Here is a 20964-nt window from a genome sequence, read left to right on the forward strand (position 1 = left end):
TGATAAAACTATACAGTTTTTCTTCAGTGTATTTATAAGAGCACAAACATATCATGTCATATCCAATCAATTTATCTATAGGCATGAGGGTTACTAAAATACCTCCATAGCCTGGGCTAAGCGTTCTTCTAGTGCCATGTAGGTGAGGAACTGAGGATCCACATAAGAAATAGCTTCAGCAACTCCCAGTCCATCCGCAAAGCCATCAAATAGACTGAAAAAGCAAAATCCACAACCATGATTTGGGAAATATTATTCTAAGTATGTAATTATATTAGCATGTTGATAAATTGATACATATTCTACAAACAGAAAACCTTAAAATATGTTCATGTAAACCTTCTGGGCTGAGAAGTAGGAAAAAAATCCAAAAGCAAAGCTATGTACTAAATATAAGTTAAAATACAATTCTATTCCCCAATAGTCTGCCAAACTCACTGCATGAAGTTTATAGGGATATTCTCCTATTTCTATCTGAGAAGACTACTTAAAAGAAATTATTTCTCTTGGTCAATTCTGATAGTTTCCATTTATTCTATTTATGTTGGTTTCCAATCTATGTATTGGTGAAAGTGTAAGAAATTTAGTACAGTTTTAATCCACCATTAATCAAGGTCTCTTTTTCTTCTTTTACTTTGTATTATTTGGGTTTAAAAGTATTTGAATTTTTCAAACTTTTCTCATTAATCTCTTTACCCCAACTCTGTTAAGAACTGGGTGCTTTTTATTTTAAAGCTACAAAATTACTCATCTCTTGTTAATTCTTGTTATTTCTTTATGACCCTGAAGAAAAATATATTTCACTCTGATGCTAATCCTTTTATTTACCTCTAGACATACAAGGTTCTTCTCTTCTCTGGTTTTGGAATTAGTATTAAAATTTTTGGAAACCTAAAGCATGTCCCTCTTCTCTAGTCTTGTTCCACTGGATATTTCATTCAATCTCAATTCTTTTAATTATTCTCTCTGAATGTAACTGCTAAAACGCTATAATTCCAAACTTTTCCTGGAGCTGCTGACCTATCTCTAGTTATCTATGGGACACTTTGTATAGCTACTTCCATTACCTCATAAATCTACCACTAAAACACTTAATTTTGTCTAAAGGAAAAATTCTGTTGACTTCCATGCCCTATCAAAATTTGAATAGCATAATCAAGAACATGTACACAACTTAGCTTAAAATAGTGCTAATGTCAACCTGTGTGCCATCATTAAAAATATAAATAAATTGTGGAAACAGACACAAAAGTGTTTGATATGAAGAATATTCTTTAGCTCAGTTGCACGTGGAAATCATTGAACCTCACACAATAAAGGAAAATTCTCATGTAGTCATAGATTTTAGAATTATAACTAATACTAAGAATTACTAAATCTATTCCACCCTGTGATAGTAGAACCCTCTCATTTAACAGTGAGATTTAATATGAAGAAGTAGTTGCCTTGAAATCAGTAAGATGGGGATTTAACTGAGTCATATTTAACATGAAAAGATTAATTGTGATTGTTTCTTCATCTTTAAAATAAGCTGAGTAGATACATAAAAATTCCAGGCACAGATGTGACAACAATGTAGGTAGTACATTCCCTACACTCAGAACACATTGCTTTCCAAGGTGGTCCTCTTAAGTGTGGAACAACTCTGCTAGAAGAATAAAACTTATGGGAAATAATATTCCTACTGATAACCCTAACCCTTTTGCATTATATGTACTTCTTGAAGCAAAATGAATTACGCCACTTTCTATAAAAATTCCTTCAAATGACTGAAGTAAATTATCTCTCAATTATTATTTTCTTCTTCAGGCTAAACACATTTACATAGTCAAGCCTGACATTAAGTTGTAATTTGGCCTTTGCAGAATAATTCATTAGTGGTGAAAATTTTAACATTAATAGAAGAAGCATGGCAACAACAGTCTGAAACATGGCTCCATAATCAAATAATCAGAATTCATACTACTAGTAAGAGAATACTCTGCCACCAAGTACCTTCTGTTAAGAATAAAGAAGGAGCTAGGTGCTGGTGGCACATGCCTGTAATCCTAGCTACTCAGGAGGCTGAGATCTGAGGATCAGGAGTAAAAGGCAGTCCAGGTAGGAAAGTCTGTGAAACTCTTATATCCAATTAACCACTGGAAAACTGAAAGTGGCACTGTGGTTCAAGTGGTAGAGTGCTTGCCTTGAGCTAAAGAGCTTAGGGACAGGGCCCAGGCCCAGAGTTTAAGGCTCCATCACTGACAAAAAAAAAAAAAAAAAAAAGAATAAAGAAGACAGCACTTATTCTGCTAAAAATCTCTAAATGCAAAGAGTAGTCCTGGATTACAGCAGAGAAGTATAGATTAAACTAGTAATGTAGCATGCCTAATTATGTGACTTCAATAGTATATAAAGAAATATATAAAGAAATGTTCTTTTTGCTTAAGAAATCCATTCTAAATTTTATAGGTAAATAAATCATATCTGTAACAATCATAAGAAAGTCAATAAAAAAAACTTTACCATAAATATAGTAAAAAGAAAATGATAACTTAAAAATGTTTTGAAATGTTAGCCGGGCGCTGGTGGCTCACGCCTGTAATCCTAGCTACTCAGGAGGCTGAGATCTGAGGATCGCGGTTCAAAGCCAGCCCGGGCAAGAAAGACCATGAGACTCCTATCTCCAATAAACCACCAGAAAACCGGAAGTAGCGCTGTAGCTCAAGTGGTAGAGCGCTCGCCTTGAGCTGAAGAGCTGAGGGACAGCGCCCAGGCCCAGAGTTCAAGCCCCACGACCGACAAAAAAAAAAAAAAAAAAAAAAAAAAAAATGTTTTGAAATGTTAACATTTAAGCCAGGTGTGGTAGTGGTGCCTTAATCCCTTCTATTAGGGAGGCAGAGGCGAGAATCACCAGTGTAGGCAATAAAGATAGTAAGACCATAACTCAACACCATCACCACTACCATCAACAAAAATGAAGGGTTGGGGGTACATGTAGCTTAAGAGATTATGCCTGAAGTCCTGAAATCAATCACTAGTATCACATTAAAATAATTAAAAAATGTTAGCATTTAGGGCATCTTAGTAAAAGATGTATGAGAATTTTCCATTATTTTTGTCACTTTTCAATAAGTCTGAATTTATTTTGAGAATCCTATTATTAAGCCATTATTACATTCATGCAGGTTTAACTTCTTACAATCGTAGCAGGTTAATAATTATAAATCTGACTTTTCACAGGAAGACAGAGAAGTTAAAAGGTTATCAATAAATAAATGGTAGGATGTTTTCTCCGTACAATTTCCTATCACAATGAGGTATGACATACTCTATTTAAAAATACTTCTGAAATGCCAATCAAAACAAATGAACTGAGGCTATTTTCCATTTTTACTTTAAACAAAAATAAGGAAACAAAAGGCTATGGTTTTTTTTCAAATTGTGTCAAAGTTTGCCTTCACTGCCAAGAATTGCTACTACTTCCCATGGGATTTCCATTTAGCTGTTCAGATGTCATTTCAATATAAAAAATGAAATGTATATTTACCTTATGAACTTTTAGCCACAAGATGTAAATTCTTAAGAGCGTTATTTATGCAAATGAGAAGGTGGCATATTTAGATTTAAAAGAGTAACTTCCAATAATTTGGAAACAAAAATCAATGCTAAAATGTTTTCCCTAATTAAAAAAATATATATTTTTAGCTCTAAGAAATTTTGAAGCCATTAATTAAGCCTTAATGCCCCAAGAGGCATTAGAAAGACCATCAATGAATTAGTTCAAATTTTCAAATTAAAAGTATATTCCAAAAAGTTAAAAGTATACTCCAAAAAGATATTATTCCATTAAACTTTTAATGTGACACAACCATTTTTAAAGTTATCTGGAAAATGTATCAATTCTTAAAAGCATCCTGTATCTCACAATGTTTTCAAGTAATAGGTACTAAAGTTTAGTGGGGAGGGAGTTAAGCAGTTCATTAAACTAGTTCAATGGGTGAACAATCCTTTAAATATTAGTATATACCTACAGAAAAGAACTATAAATAATTACTTTTACAATGTTAAAAACATGTAACTGAAAAAAATTCCCTTATATGAAACAATGCCTTTAAAGTAAGTACAGATAACTAAACGGACTAATTATCCACTGCTGGAACACTTGGAGGAATTAATCTGTATATGAAGACAGCAGAATTAAGGAGTGCCGTAGGAAGTAGAAAGCCTAATAAAAGTGAAGACATAAAAGATTAAATGGGAAGATATAAAAGCTAGAGTGCCATTAAAGTCAAAAAGGCTGAGACTAGGTGAAACTATTGACTCTTTATAATGTTTGTGAAGTCAGAAAATAGGTTTTAGAGAATGGGTATGTTTAAAGTAGAAATACATCTTGCTTGGCTTCTATAAACCTTTTTTTCTAGCCCAGTATAGTAGCCAGGCATTATGAGCAGAGCTCATGCCCATAATCACAGGCACCTTATTGGTAGATGGCAGAATCACAATTCAAGGCCAGGTAGGCAAAAAATTAATGAAACTTTATCTCGAGGAGCAAACCAGACAAGGTAGTATATGTCTGTAACCCAGATACTCTAACAGTACATAATACAAGCTAGTATAAGATCATGTCAGATCAATTTACAGATGATGATACAAGCTTAACCAATGGCAATCCTATGAAATCTATCTGAAAAATAGCCAAAGCAAAAGGATGCCTGTGTAGCACAAGTGGTGGAACACTTATATGGCTAAGTGCAAGGGCCTAAGTTCAAACCTCAGTACTGCCAAGGAGTATAAAATTAAGAAAGACCCTCATTATTTTCACAAAATGTCTGTAAAAGTCTGTTCTATGTGAGTAATTTCCTCCTCTTTGAGGAGTAAGAATAGGCATATTTAAGAAAAATCTTAAGGAGGGGTTGGAAAGGTGGCTCAGTGGTAGAGCGCTTGCCTTGCATGCCTGAGGTCCTGGGTTCTATTCCTCAGCACCACATAAGCAAAAAGAAAAAAGCCAGAAGTGGCGCTGTGGCTCAAGTGGTAGAGCACTAGCCTTGAGCTGAAGAGCTGAGGGATAGCGTCCAGGCCCAGAGTTCAGGCCCCACGACTGGACCCCCAAAAAAAAGAAAAATCTTAAGGAGATACTGAGTTCATGACAGAACAATCTGAAGAAGCATACAAAGAAAAAAGTGAGGTCCAGAAGAAATAAATGAGTTTATCTTACTTTTTTTTTTTTTTTTTTTTTTTGTCGGTCATTGGGCTTGAACTCTGGGCCTGGGCGCTGTCCCTCAGCTCTTCAGCTCAAGGCGAGCGCTCTACCACTTGAGCTACAGCGCCACTTCCGGTTTTCTGGTGGTTTATTGGAGATAGGAGTCTCACGGTCTCTCCTGCCCGGGCTGGCTTTGAACTGTGATCCTCAGATCTCAGCCTCCTGAGTAGCTAGGATTACAGGCGTGAGCCACCAGCGCCCGGCTATCTTACATTTTTTTTGTAGAATTTTAAATTAAAAAAAAAACTTCCTGTAAATATAGCCATGTAGAAGAAACAAGGTAAAACATATCAAGCCATTTTTCCTCTAAGAAAAACTAGAATAAACTTTCTATAGCTTCATAATAGCTACTTCTAATGGAATATTGCACACTTGAAAGATAAACTCCCAATCTCTTATCAGGATACATTGTTTACATGCATGAAAATGTTACCATGGGAAGTGGTGCTGTGGCTCAAGAGGAAGAGCGCTCATCTTGAGCTGAAGAGCTGAGGGACAGTGCTCAGCCCCAGAGTTCAAGTCCCACAACCAACAAAAAGAAAAAAGAAAAAAGAAAAAGAAAAAGAAAAAGAAAAAGAAAAAGAAAAAGTTACCATGAAAGACCCTTATACAGCTAATGTATGTCAATTAAAAAAATAAAACTAAGAAACCCTTATAAGCAAAAATGGTACAATTCGAGCATTGTATCTCAAGAATTCACAAGTCTACTTCATTTACATGCTACTGTTATTTGAAGCTACCTAATTTTTGTCAGTATTAAGTAAGTTTAACTGAAACATTTCTACAAAATACAACTGTATCTTTTATATTTCACATATAGAGAAGTAAAAGGAAAGAGATGGAAACTGAATTCTTGTGATTTCATCCTAAATTTAAAACTACTTCAAGTATTAATTAAGAGTCTATTTTTTAAGGAATATACTAAGTGCTATAAAAACATATAAACAAAATAAAAAGTAAAATATCTTCCCCATAAAAAGCATATAAATAATTAGCATATAAAGTGACTTGAGTGTCCAGGAAGAGGCCTCCAATTAGAGAATGTAGGCAAAAGGCCACACAGAGGGTGATAGCTGAAATGAACTTTGAAGGAAAAGACTAACAGGAAAAAATCAGAGATGCAGTTCCTATCAACTAAAATCATGAATGAATTTGACTCAACCAATTAAGCACTGTAATGACACTGTGCCTCATACCTCCAGTCCACATCCAAGTCTTCACTCACACTGGAGTCATCCTCAAGGTTATTGTTACCATCCAACATGAAAGCTTCTGGCTGTGCAAATTCATTGGCAGGCTCATTTCCTTCATCACTGCTGCTTTCATTGACTTCATTGTACTGTAACCAAGGGATTTCTCCCTCTTCCAAAGATGTATGTTCTCTAATATAAATAAGACAAAGAAAAAGAAATCTTAAAACACATTGTAACACTGTTTTCTACAGAATTCTGTTCAATGTAAGTAAAGTATTTGAGTTCTAATCTCATGATGCTTTTGACACTAAAATACATTTTTATTTAAATGCCAAAATGTACAAGGAATAATTTCTAACTGCACAGGAACATATTTAGTCGATTTAGGCATTATCTATGTTCCTGCATTTTCTTTACTGTAAGGAAAAAAAAAAACAAGAGAAATTCATCTGAGACTATTTGCATTTTATTTTATGTTTTGTTTGCTTTGAGACAGGGTCTCAATATGTAGCCTGAACTGGCCTTGACTTCTCCATCCTCCAGTGTGTTCAGATTACAGATGTACATCACCATACCTGGTGATTGATTTTGAGTAGTTTCCCCTCACAAAGTATAATTCAAATTCCTCCAACTATCACATTAATCATCATGATCCATGCTTTACCTTCAGTCTATTCAGATGTTGTTGCTCAACATTTTGGCCCCTGTCTTTAATGCTCCTAACTCCTCTGTTTATTCTTGGGAACACAAAAAATATTTCTACCTTCGGCACTTTTTTCTATCTGAAATATTCTTTCATCAGACTTTTTACATCACTGTTCCCTTCTTGGTTTTCAGATCAGCTTTCATGTCCCTTCCTTAGAGTAGCCTGACTCAGTAGCTCTTCAGTAACTAGTTATCATATCACTCTACATTTTTTAAGTTATAGGATTCATTTTTGATATTTTCTTGTTTATTGTTATTCTACTTTCATTAGAAATATAAGTTCATGGGAACAGACATACAAATCAATGGTATGCATTAAGGAAAATAAATAAGTATTTCAAAACAGGAGGCCAGTTCTTGTAATAAGCTGTACTGAAACAACTGGCCATCAGCCTGGAGGGAAGCTAAATCCTTTGGCATCTATTTGCCCTTAAACAAATCTGCTATAGTTTTCTGAAATGTATGTTAATGCTTCCACTGCTACTATCATTAAAACAATGAAAATATTAGAATAATCATGACAGAAAATTGTATATAAATCTTATGTAATTCTAAGCACACTGGAACACTGAAGCTAGAAATGGGTAAGTTTCACAATACACAGTAAATAGTCAAAACACCAAAAATATGATCACAAAACTTAATGAAAAAACTTATATTAAAATACATGCCATACAAAAAGACATTAATAAATGCAAACCAATAAATGATCAACATGACCAGTAAAAAGGAGCAGAAGATATGTTTAACATGCAGAAAAGAAAATTTAAAGAGTTTTTAGATAAAAAAGATGTCCTTTCTCACAGTAAGGTAAATGGAAATTGAGTAGTGAAATATATTTCCAACAATTGACAAAAGTAAAAAAACCTTTCATAACTTTATCAGAGGTGCTGATAGAGATCTGAAGACAGTACTGGTAAGTTTCTTTGTAGGGACTTAGCAGTAGTTACAGAGAAGCATGTGCATGCCCACTGACCTAGTGGTTTTGCTTCTACATGTTTATTCTAAAACAAACATACACAATGTTTTTGTTATAATATTACTTCTAACAGAAAAAGGTATGGGAAAGTTTAGGTGAAAAGAAAATCAGTGTACCATGTTTTATTATACCATGTAGATAATAAATAATAAAAAACTAGAGCAAGAAGGATTAGAAGAAAGTAGAAGTGCTGAGTTCAAACTTCTATACCACCAAACTGAAATCATTTCACCTAAAGTCAAGAACAAGACAAGATGTCTACTCTCCTCCACTCATATTCAATATAGACAGAGCAATAAGGCAGGAGAAGAAATAAAAGGGATTCAAACAGGGAAAAACTCAAATTATCCCCACTGGAAGATTATATGATCCTATTCTTAACAGAGCATAAAAAGTACACTCAAAAATTTTTTAGGCCTGATAAACAAACCTTCAAAAATTTAGCTGGATATAATATCAACATACAAAACCCAGTAGCTTTTCAATATTCCAACAAAGAACAGTCTGAGAAAAAAAATCAGGGAAACAATTCCATTCATAATTGCCTCAAAAACAACAAAATACTTATGTATTAATTTAACTAAGGAAGTGAAACTTCTATAAGGAAACTATAAAACTTTGAAGAAAGAAATTGAAGACACTAGAAGATGGAAAGACCTCCTATGCTCATACAGTAACAGAACTGATATTATGACGATGGTCATACTGCCAAAAGCAATCTACAAATTCAATTCAAAATCATTCTTTATACCCCAAGATAAGTATTCAAATGTTTTTCCTTTCTTGTGATTGTTTCTAACATATTTATAAGATGATTTCTTTGTTGCTATGTATGTCCCTCCCCCACGGTATAATCCTTGCCTTCATTGTATTTGATGTTGGTATAATTTGTGGAGTGGAAGGGCAAAAACAAATCGTTTAAAAAGGGATACAGGTGGACCATTGCAACATGAGATGTGTAAGTCGTTACGCTGAAAAACGAACTTTACAACTTTGGGGGGGGGGATGAGGAGGAGGGGAATGGGAATGGGAAGGGAAAACAAAGGAGGAGGCAACAATGCTTGATATGTACTCATTACCTTGCCCATGTAATTGGTAACCCCTCTGTACGGTATTTGCACAATAAAAAAAAAGATTTAAAAAAATAGAAAAATTAATTGAACAATTATAGGAAAGCAAAAAAGTCAAATAACAAAAGTAGTTCTGAGTAAAAAGAGCAACACTGAAGGTATCACAATACTACATTTCAAATTATAATATAGTAATAAATAACTGTTTGGTATTAGTTGGACTCAAAGACCAATCCAATAGAATTGAAGATTTGGGAATAAAACTGCACAGCTATTCCACATAATTTTTGACAAAGAAAATAAAAAGACATATGAGAAAGATAGCCTCTCCAAAAAATGGTGCTAGGAAAGCTGGCTATCCACTTTCAGGAAATTGAAACTTGACTCTATCTCTTACCCTACATAAAAATCAACTCCAAATGTATCAAAAAACCCAAAGTAAAACTTGAAAGTTTAAATCTAATACAGGAAAACATAAGGAAGATCTTGGAACTTATTTTCTGATTAGGATTCTAAACTGTACAGAAAACAAGAACAGGAATTGAAAAATGAGACAACAAAGAAAAAAGTGTCTTCACATCAAAAGAAACAATTATCAGAACCGACAGAAAAATCTTCCTTATCTATTCCACAAATAAAGGACTACTATCTAGAATATGTATAAGACTAAACAGCAAAAGAATACTCTAGCTGGGCATCCGTGGCTCATACTTGTAATCCTGGTTACTCAGGAGGCTGAGCTCTGAGGCTCACGGTTCAAAGGGAGCCCGGGCAGGAAATTCCTGAGACTCTTATCTCCAATAAACCACTCAGAAAACGGGAAGTGGAACTGTGGCTCAAGCAGCAGATTGCCTGCCTTGAGCTGAAGAGCTGAGGTTCAGCACTGAGGCCCAGAGTTCAAGCCCCACGACTGACCAAAAAAATAATAATAATAATCTAGTAATCAAATGAGCAAATGAAATGAACAGGCAGGTCTCAGAAGAAGAAATATAAATGACTGACACATCATACTTAGCCAGAAAGGAAATGCAAGTCAAAAATGCACTAAGATTTGAACTTAGCCAGTTAAAATGACAATCAAGAAAACAACAAAGGGGGGCTGGAAAGGTGGCTCAGTGGTAGAGCGCTTGCCTTGCATGCTCAAGGCTCTGGGTTCGGTTCCTCAGCACCACATAAGCAAAAAGAAAAAAGCCGGAAGTGGCGCTGTGGCTCAAGTGGTAGAGTGCTAGCCTTGAGCTGAAGAGCTGAGGGACAGTGCCCAGGCCCAGAGTTCAGGCCCCATGACCAGACCCCCCCCCCCCCAAAAAAAAGAAAACAACAAAGGCTGATGAAAATGCAGAAAAAAAGAAACATTCATACAATGCTGTTGTGAATGTGAACTAGTACAATCACTGTGGAAATCAGTATGGTGGCTCTCCAAAACACTAAAAATAGACCTTCCCTATGACCCTGCCATACCACTAGTGAACATATATGTGAAGGTGTATAAATCAACACACAAGAAAACACACTTTCATATCTATATTTACTGCTGCTTTATTCAGAAGAGCCAAATGATGGAATCAGTCAAAGTTCCCCAAAACAGATAAATGGGTAACATATAGAAGGCTACAAAACAATAAATAAAAATGAAATCATGTGATTTCTAGGAAAAGGATGGAAGTAGAAAATATCATGATAGGCTAAGCTCAAAAAGCCAAATATCATATATTTTGCTCATGTGTAGTACCTAGACTTAAAAGACATATTGAGCTTGGCGTCAGTGGCTCATGCCTATAATCCCTAGCTACTCAGGAGGCTGAGATCTGAGGATCTTGGTTCAAAGCCAGTCTGGGTAGGAAAATCCATGAGACTCTTATCTCCAATTAACCACCAGAAAACTGGAACTGGTGTTGGTGGCTCAAGTGGTACAGTGCTCACCTTGAGCTGAAGAGCTCAGGGACAGCACCCGGGCCCAGAGTTCAAGCCACACGACCACCAACAACAAAAAGACATATGGAATTGTACTTATGTATACATATACACATACACAGACACAGAATATAATTCTAATTATGGGACTGTATGGGAAAATGAAGGGAAAAGGAGAGGAAAAAAGAAATGTGGAGAATGAACAATTTCAAAATACTGTGCAACTATGTATGCAAACATAAGACATCCTAGTAACAGGGGAATAGGGGCAAGGGAAAGAGAAAGCAATACAGAGTGTTACACTGATTAAAATATAATGTAAAACGCCTTACTACTGTTAACACTAACAACAACAAAAAAGAATGAAAGGAAAGTAAAACAGGCTCTGATGGTGGGGTATGTATGAGCAGGAGTAGGTTATGAAGAAGAGGGTGAATGAGGATTAATATGAAGTAGCATACTTCCATTTATGAAAACTGAACAGCAAAATTGGTTGAAATTGTCTTAAAAAGGGGAAGTAGATAGAGATGAGTGAGGGTGAAGGTAATCAGAATAAATTATATACATGAATGGGAATGATACAATGAAACATTCTTATACAAATAATTTGTTAATTAAAAAGCAAAACAAAAACCTAACCAGAAGATACTCATAGCATAGCTATTCACTGTGCTACTAGCCATATTTAAAGAGAAGCAGAAATGGTTAGGGATATAGTTCAGTGTTAAGAGCTCTTGCTTTGCATGTACAAGGCTCTGGGTTCTCTCCCCAGCATTATGAAGGAGGGGGAAAAGGAAGGAAAAAGGGTTGAAAATGTGGATGTGAATGTGTATGCATGCATGCTTTTATATACATAGGTTATCTTTAGAAAGTTACAAAGGAAATTGATTACAATATTCTTTAAGTGGTCTCTTCATACTAAGTCTACTTTTTATTAGGTCAATAAGAATATATTTTAAGAAAAAATGGAAAATTATAATTTCTTAGAAATTTCATCCTCTGACAGATGGGAATTTTATCTTTTACATAAAAGAACATAATCAGGAACTTTGGTATTTCCTCTTTTCCTACAAACTTAGGTAAAAATACATTTTGAACCCTTGTATAATTCTAAGCATGTTTCATCAAGGTTAGTTTCACTAAAGTTAGTTTATTATTTAGCTGGAATCATTGTTAGAAAATAAAACTGAGGTTAAACAAATAATATCACAGATTCACCAAAATCAAGTAGTTCTAGGAGCTTTTTCTAGGAGCAAGTTTAAAAAGGAAAAATATGAATGAAACTACAATTTGGCATATTAATGCACAAGACTAAATCTGAAAATCTGAGTTAATTAGCAAATATCAAGTTCCAAAAAATTAGACAGAAGGGACTTTAAGAATGCACATGCCTTTTACAATATAAAAGGTCAAGATCAAAGTCTTGGCAAACTTAAATTATAGTTTAGATTTTAAGAGATATTGTAATACAATAAATTTCAGTGTTAAGAGCAAACAAACAAATAAAATGCATAATGGAAAAAACCCTCACTTCTGAGTAAATTTTGGTTTAACACTGGGGCCTACATGTGGTTCTTGCCTACTCACTGTTTCAAGCCCCACTCTCATGCCTTTTTCCACCACTTCCTATCCTTTTCAGTGTCTGTTCTTACCATTCCTTTACATAGAAAGCTCTTCTCTTACATAGCCAACAAGTTTATTTTTTTTAATTTTGTGACAGTCCTGGAGCTTTTTCACTCAAGGCTAACACTCTACTACTTGAGCCATAGTTCCATTTGCAGCTTTTTGATGGTTAACTGGAGATATGAGTCTCATGAACTTTCTTGCCTGAGCTGGCTTCAAACTTTGATCTCAGCCTCCTGAGTAGCTAGGATTATATGCATGAGCCCCTGATACCTAGCTTATCAATTCTTTTTTTGTTGTTGTTGTTTTGTTTTGTCCGTCACGGGCTTGAACTCTAGGCCTGGACACTGTCCCTAAGGCTCTTTAGCTCAAGGCTAGAGCTCTACCACGGTTAAGTATGAGTTTACATGTGCACACACATGAAATTAACTTAGAAGCCAGAAACTTTCTTACAGGGAAAATACCAGAACAAGAGTCAATGAACAGTGAGCCACAGGTTATTTCCAATCTGCCACCATTTCTGCAAATAAGATCTTGTTGGACTACAGTTAAACCAATTTATTTACATATTGCCTATGGCTACTAACAGCTGAGAAGCTACAAAAGAAACTATCCACACAATGTCAAAAAAAATTATTATCTAGCTTTTCACAGTGAAAGTCTGGCCATTCCTAGACAAGTAGTATTCCTATTAAAGTTAAAGAAATCATCATCAATCAAGTTCTGGAGATGCCATTTCCAGAATGCAGTTAGAGAAGAATAGGAAAACTTCAACTTTTGCAACTGTCCCCACTGCTGTGAGTGAATCACAGATCTGTCTCCTTGGCTATTACCTCCCTGTATAGTAATGACAACTTACATCTACTTCTTCCTATCTCAACAAAAATGACTTTGAAAATGCCTAAATTTTCTTTAAAATGTGAAGTGAAACCAAGCATTATATCTCTGTAAAAGATAATGTTGTACCTACTGGTACAACACAGAGCTTATAATTAATAGTATACCCAATATTTGAATGTGATGTATATGCCATTCTTGCATATGCACAAAAAATGCTCAATCTCACTGCTAAATTACCCTTCCTGAAGAGATAATTCCTGGTTTTCTTCTTCAGGACCACTGCTCTCACTCTGTAACTCAGGTTCATTCTCATCTTTTCCTGGCAGTGTCTCCCAGCTCTCATCACTTGAGGACTGATCTTTCTCTGTGCCAGAAAACCGATGAGGCAAAGAAGCAGACCACTCCCCATCACTGCATTCTGAACTGTAAATCAGAGCAAAAATAATATCAATACATGTTCGATTGTTTTCTTCATTATCCTTTGGAGTGTTACCAGGTATCATGAGATAAAGGGCACTACTAATACTTAATCCAGCTAAGACTAATTCAATTTTTAAAGTACTTTGGATATAATTCTTCTAAATGATTATGCTGTATGGCAAGTTATGAAACACATCACTAGTTTTTTTCACTGAGGTATATAATGCCTATATAAATGCTTGTCATAGTTTAGACAGATTTCTAAGTAAATTTTTATACATAATTTGGTAATACTATCTAGAATAAATTATAGACTTATTACTCAATATTTATTGACCTGAAACTATTTATTTACATAATGACACTTATTACTTATTATGTATAGTTTTCTACTATTGCCATGTAGTAAAAACTTGTTTCCCTCTTACTTTTACATACTCATATACAAAAGAATCACACTTTTTTTTTTTTGGTCCGTCCTGGGGCTTGAACTCTGGGCTAGGGCACTGTCCCTGTGCTCTTCAGCTCAAGGCGAGCACTCTACCGCTTAAGCCAAAGCACCACTTCCAGTTTTCTAGTGGTCTATTGGAGATAAGAGTCTCACGGAGTTTCCTGCCCAGGCTGGCTTTGAACCGTGATCCTCAGATCTCAGCCTCCTGAGTAGCTAGGATTACAGGCGTGAGCCACCAGCACCTGGCAAGAACCACACTTTTAAAAGATATTCTAATTAATGAAAAGAAATGCTAATAAATCTTTACTGAACACAAACTAAACTTTAGTTTGACAATGTTTAGATAAAGCCACAAAGGCATAATAAACGGTTTAATAAAGAACATCTGAAAATTACACCTAATTACATAACTTTGACTAATTTGGTTATATTTTATTTTTAAAGATTAGCTTACACTACTGAAGGTTTAAGTATTAGTGATCAGTGTTGGAAGTTTTAACCCAGGTAATGGTGTCTCACACCTATAATCCTACCTACTCAGCAGGACTTTGGCTCAAAAGACAGCCTGATCAGAAAAGTTCACCTGTTTTCCACCTCTAATAACCACCAACAAGCAGGATTAGAGGTGTTGTTAAAGTGGTAGAGTGCCACTGTAGCAAGCCCAATGCCCTGGGATAAACTCTAATATTGCCAAAAAAGAAAAAGTTAAGTCTTGAATTTTTCCTCCAACATTCTGGTCAAGAACCTTAAAGATTTCCCTTTGTTCACTTGACTTTTGAAAAATAAAAAGTTTATCTTCTGTAGGAAGTGTTAAGTTGTATATATCTAGCTAGTGGGTTCCCTTATTCTAGAAATAATTGAAAAATCAAGATGTTATTAATAAACAGAAGCACTAATCTGAGCTCTGAGATATTTAATGGAAGGATAAAAACAAAATTCGCTTTTACTTTTCAGTAAAAAAAAAAGGACCATAGAGTATAAATAGCCGAGAAAAGGAATGCAATACACCTAGGTATAGCTAACAAAAAAGTCTCTTTCAATTGAGTATAAGGAAAAGTCACTTGCATTCTGGAAAAATTTGTAATCCAAAGCATAAAAAGTTTTAAAAGGTTTTAAAATAGGTTTAAAAAACTTATTACACTAACTTACCTGATGACAAAGCTCCTCAAATTCAAATCTATACATAAGTCTGATTTTTATCTCTTTAATAATTAAGAGTAGTATTTCTATATGAATGTTGGCAATTTAGGCTTAGATTAAAGATCTGTTTTTATTACTGATTGATTTGCAGTCCTATGGCTTGAACTCGGCCAGGGCTCTGTCCATGAGCTTCTTTTGCATAAGGCTAGCGCTCTACCACTTGAGCCACAGTACCACTTCTGGCTTTTTCCGAGTAGTTTATTGGAGATAAGAGTCTCACAGACTTCCCTGCCTGGGCTGGCTTCAAACTGTGATTCTCAGACTCCTGAGATCTAGAATTAAGGCTTGAGCACAGGTGCCCGGCAGGATCTGTTTTTAAAACATTAAACTCAGAGTATGATCCTGTCCAGAAAAAATAACATGAAAAGTATGTACTTCGGAAATTTACTGAAATGACTGATATAATATCTCTATTGCCAAAGCAAAATGAATGCCTATAAGCTTATAAAAGCCTACATAAAAAAGTAGCAAACTACATTCAGCCTTTGGGCCAAATCTCTCCATGATGCTTGTTCCTTAATTGTGAAATAAAAATGATTTTTACATGTTTCATTCTGTCTCTTGGTCAGCAAAGTATTTACAATCAGATTTTTAAATAAAGTTTGCAAAAAGGAAGTCCTGAAGGTTACTGCGTTTCTATTATGTAAGAAATAGGATCACTAAAATGACAAGACCACCTTTATTTGCCCAGCACAAGAGGTATAAAAGCTACAGATAAAAACTGCCATTTTGCTAGATGCTGTAGGCTAACAACTGTAATCCTAGCTACTTAGGAGGCTGAGATCTGAGGACCATGGTTCCAAGCCAGCCTAGGCAAGAAGATCCCTGAGACTCTTATCTCCAGTTAGCCACCAGAAAACCAGGAAATGGCACTGTGACCTAAGTGGTAAAACACTAGCCTTGAGCTGAAGAGCTCAGGAACAGCACCCAGACACAGAGTTCAAGCCTCAAGATTGATCAATACACAAAACACAAACAAACAAAAATCCCTTGCCATTTTTCTCCCACTCCCCCTTACCAAGTTGTAAAGTTCATTTCCAACATAGTATCTTGTGTCACTGTTGCACTGGTTCACCCTTTGTTCTTTGTTTCACCATTCTGTTATTCCCTTTCCCTTCCCCAAATCAGATAAGTATATATACAAGACATAAGGTACCAGAATCAAAAACAGTGACTACAGGGGACAAACCAACGGGAGGGAAGAACAAGAAAAAAAATGTCATACAGTATATTAAAAACAACAACAACAAAAACCCTCTTGTTTCCATATCTTGGTGTTCATTTTGACTATATGGTCATATGAATGGCCATTATCAAGAAACAAACACAGTAGATGCTGAAAGGGATGTGACTAAAAGGGAATGCTACTACACTGCTGGTGCTGGTTCAACCACTCTAGAAAGCAGTATGGAGGTTCCTCAAAAGACTAAACATAGAATTACCCTATGACCCAGCAATCCCACTATTGGGCATTTACCCAAATGATCACAAACAAGGCCATACTAAAGCTATTAGCACAACTATGCTCACCACAGCATTATTTACCATAGCTAAGGTATGCCTCTGGGTAGATGAAGAGATCAAGAAAATGTGGTATATATAAACAATGGCATTCTAAGCTTCCATCTGAAAGAATGACACTGCTCCATTCATAAGGAGATAGATTTGGAAAAAAATCATATTAAGTGAAGTAAACCAGACCCAAAAGAAACACAAGCTCCGTGGTTTCCCTCATTTGTAATAATTAGTATATGTCTAGAATAATCCTAGCAGAGGGTCACAATAGCTCTCTCTTTTTCTACCTACTTTAATCTTGTTATCTAAAATAAACTCTTTAGAAACCTTTAAAAATAAAGAGTTTGCAGATCTTGGACTCATATTACTATTGTTCATTATATACATAACTCTTACTTTTCAAGAGATAACTTTTGAATGTATATTTCCTCACCCACCACTGAACACCATACTTTGAAAGTCATTATTCATTAAATATTTTTCAGTTTCCCATTTTCTTTCCAGAGATACATTCTCATTAAATAAAATCTATCTGTATATGCATTTTTATTTTCTATGCTAAAGGCATTTTCATATCCTAATTTTGTAAACCATGTATCTTTCACTCTTCCTTATTTCTCCATATTCAAATCCTTTCTTTCTATTCTTTGCACAATGACTTTATCCTAGTATGTTTTTCTCCATTTCTAATGAAAAAAAAAATCCCTAACTCAAGTGCTTTTCCCCAAACCAAAACCTATATACTCAATTACTAATTGGTCTTCCTAAATTTAATCTTACTCCCTTAACTTATTTGTAAAATGTATTCTGGATATCTCCAACATTTCCACTTATATTAAATGGTACATTTATAGTAATACCAAAATGTTTACTAGCTCTTCTCTTTCCCACTAAATGTTTACTAGCTCCTTTCTTCCCCCCTCGCCTCAGCCCTGTGACTTTCACCCTCACAAATGTTGTTGCAGGAAGTGGCACTGTGACTCAAGAGTGCTTGCCTTGAATTAAAGAGCTCAGGGACAGCACCCAGGCCCAGAGTTCAAGCCCCACGACCAACAACAACAACAACAACAACAAAATGTTGCAGTTATACATATGCACCTTATTCTAAGGTACAACAAGTTAGTTTGCCTGGATTGGAATCCACTACTCTACATCTTTATATTCTACCTGCATGACATTATTTTCGTCTTTTTTTTTTAATTGTGAAAATACCATACAGAGGGGTTACAATTACATGAGCAAGGTAATGAGTACATTTATTATCAAGCATTGTGTCTTTGCCAAAGGAAACCAACTCTACATCCTCTGGTTTATGTATCGACAAGGACAACCTCTGGGGTCATCCAATCAACTTTAGTGTTTCTTATACACCAAAAGCAAACAAATTACACCATAGCCAGTCACCCAAATTAGATCTTCTGCCTTTTCATTACTTAGAAAGTAAGATTTTATTTTTCACTTTTGATGACTATGTAAGATAATATCCTTATTTTGCCTTTTGGTTCACAATGCCTGAAATACTACATGGACACCATATAAGAAAGTTTATAAATCTTTGGGTTCCAAAGAAGAAGAAACATTACTATTTTGACTATAATTTCTACTGGCATATATATATATATATATATATATATATATATATATATATATATACGTGTGTGTGTGTGTGTGTGTGTGTGTGTGTAGGTATGAGAATGAGAAACTGCTTTGGTTGATTGTACTTCCATTTTATTTCTACTTGAGATTTATACTGACAAGTTTTTGTTTTTGCCTTTTGCTTTGGTCTATAAGTTACATGGTTAAAGTCTACATATGAAAAAAAGTTTCTTTGCTCTAACTGAATGTACAAAGTTACATAATAAATTACATCTGAGTAAGTTATCCTTATCTGTTTATGAATATAACTCAATGCTAACTAGGGACAATATAAAGAGCAAACTAATACTTAAAAAAAAAACTTTATCCCTAAACTGCTATAAATGTGAACCCAAGATTAAAATGTTTGAGAAAACATTTAAGTATGTTTTTAAAATCTTTGTTTTGGCTGCTAATAGATGTTTTATTTGCATTTCAGAAAAGGGCTTTTTTATGACTCTTAGCTAGCTAAAAATAGAAATGAAGAGAATTCATCCTCACAACATGCAAGCTATATACTGTCTTCTTTGTAATTCTGGTAAATTCTATGGGAACAGGGATCATTTATATATATTTACAATGCCCCTGGTACAAAAGTCTGGCACTTAAGAAAGTGTCAATAAACACCTGTTTAATACATGTAATGAAATTAACTAAATGGCTAATATTCACTTTACTTTCCAATATCAACAAAAGCAGTTGTCCTGACTCCCTTATTAAAGCTTTTGATGTTTAAGCAAAGTTAAGTCCCAGTGACAGGAACACTCTCTGAGAGAAATTTCAAGTGCTTTAAGAAATGATCAGTTGATGGCATGTCTCTCTTCAGAAGACTTAGGACCAAGGTTAAAATGTGCTAGCATTCCTGAAAAGTTTTTATAAAATTCAGTATCTTGTCCTCAAATAGAAATTTTCTTGGGTATATTTCAAAAGAGCAAGGTGGTAACCTTAGTTCTTTCCTCTAATCCCAAGTCTAGTAATTATATGCTGCCTATTAAAATTCTCCTTGCAGTTCTAATTTAGTAAGGTGGTGCTCAGTTCCTGTCAAACAGCTCAGAGCAATGCTACCAGCTGCAATGCTTATCCCAGAGTATAACATTTCAGATGCGATTAAATGATCATTTAGAACTGTTCAGGGAAGAAGGTGATTTTTGCATTCATTAAAATCCTTTTCCACTTTTAAATAATAAGTGATTCATATTTTTAAGTGGCCAAATTACCTACATTTAAAAATGTCACAGTGAATTTCAGTTATAATCTTGACTAAGTGAGCTATTTGTCACTGCTATAAACATGACCAAAAAAGCTTTAATTTATCACCTGTTTTACAAAGCAAAATTCAAAAAAAAAATTCAACTTCAATTTCTTAACTTTTCAAATTAAGAACATCAAATGAAGAACTTAATTTCTCATGTTCTTAATTTCTTTCTCAAGAAAATTAGAAAAGGAGATTCATTGCTGCCCTTTTACTCTGTCTTCAATATTGGAGCTGCACACCACGAAAGTAAAACATCAAGTAGATGAGCAAAGGGAAAAGTAATTTAATAATTAAAAGTAATATTTAATAAAATTTTCACTTTTAGCTGGAACCCTGGCATATGGAAGTACTGTGCAGGGACTTAAGAGTTGAGGAACAGGAAAAGAAACAGAAATAGAAGTACTCCTTAAAACACTTAGAGTACTGAAATGTATCTGAAGTTTTAAGCATGTAAATACAAGTAGAGTCCAAGGTACAGTCATTATCCTTCAGGCTTTATTCTATAATTCTTAGAAGAACAAAAAAAGCATTGTTTCCAACATTTCAATGAATCTTCAAAATTAGTTCCATAATTTTGGAATACCTCAACTAACAGCTCTATAATCAATATATTATTGAAAAAAGTTTCTACTATGTTTTTCAGCCTGTATATTCTGGATGTAAAATACTAATATCGCTTAAGGAAAAAAGAAAAAAATTTATGAAAATGCCCTCTGGCCATTAAAAGTAGAAAATTCTTCTAGTCAAAGGTAACACTGCTACGATGGATAAAAGATATTATTAATTTAAAAACCAAGAGTCAAGGAAACTACTACCCTTTCTTTTAGGGCTAAGAATTATATAAACATTTCATCAACTTCAATGTAAGATATCAGACCTGACTACAAAAAGCAAGCAAAACTAAAGAGGCTTTTTATATTGATTT

The 20964-nt window shown here is 34.6% G+C and overlaps 1 protein-coding gene across 3 annotated transcripts in view; it reads right to left on the reverse strand.

Annotated features, from left to right (window-relative positions):
* The window catches only part of Pja2 (praja ring finger ubiquitin ligase 2), a 91056-nt gene that overhangs the window by 14814 nt on the left and 55278 nt on the right, over positions 1-20964 (reverse strand). For 2 of the 3 annotated variants that reach the window (XM_070036024.1, XM_070036023.1), the window contains exons 5-7: positions 13801-13986; positions 6439-6624; positions 103-214 (exon numbers count right to left, since the gene is read on the reverse strand). In XM_070036024.1, coding sequence (XP_069892125.1) covers positions 103-214; positions 6439-6624; positions 13801-13986 — 484 coding nt within the window. The remainder of the gene's footprint in view (positions 1-102; positions 215-6438; positions 6625-13800; positions 13987-20964) is intronic. The other variant, XM_070036026.1, reaches the window with a different exon arrangement.

Source organism: Dipodomys merriami, unplaced genomic scaffold (assembly GCF_024711535.1).
Source record: "Dipodomys merriami isolate MVZ:Mamm:240054 unplaced genomic scaffold, mDipMer1.0.p SCAF_27, whole genome shotgun sequence".
NCBI lineage: Eukaryota > Metazoa > Chordata > Mammalia > Rodentia > Heteromyidae > Dipodomys > Dipodomys merriami.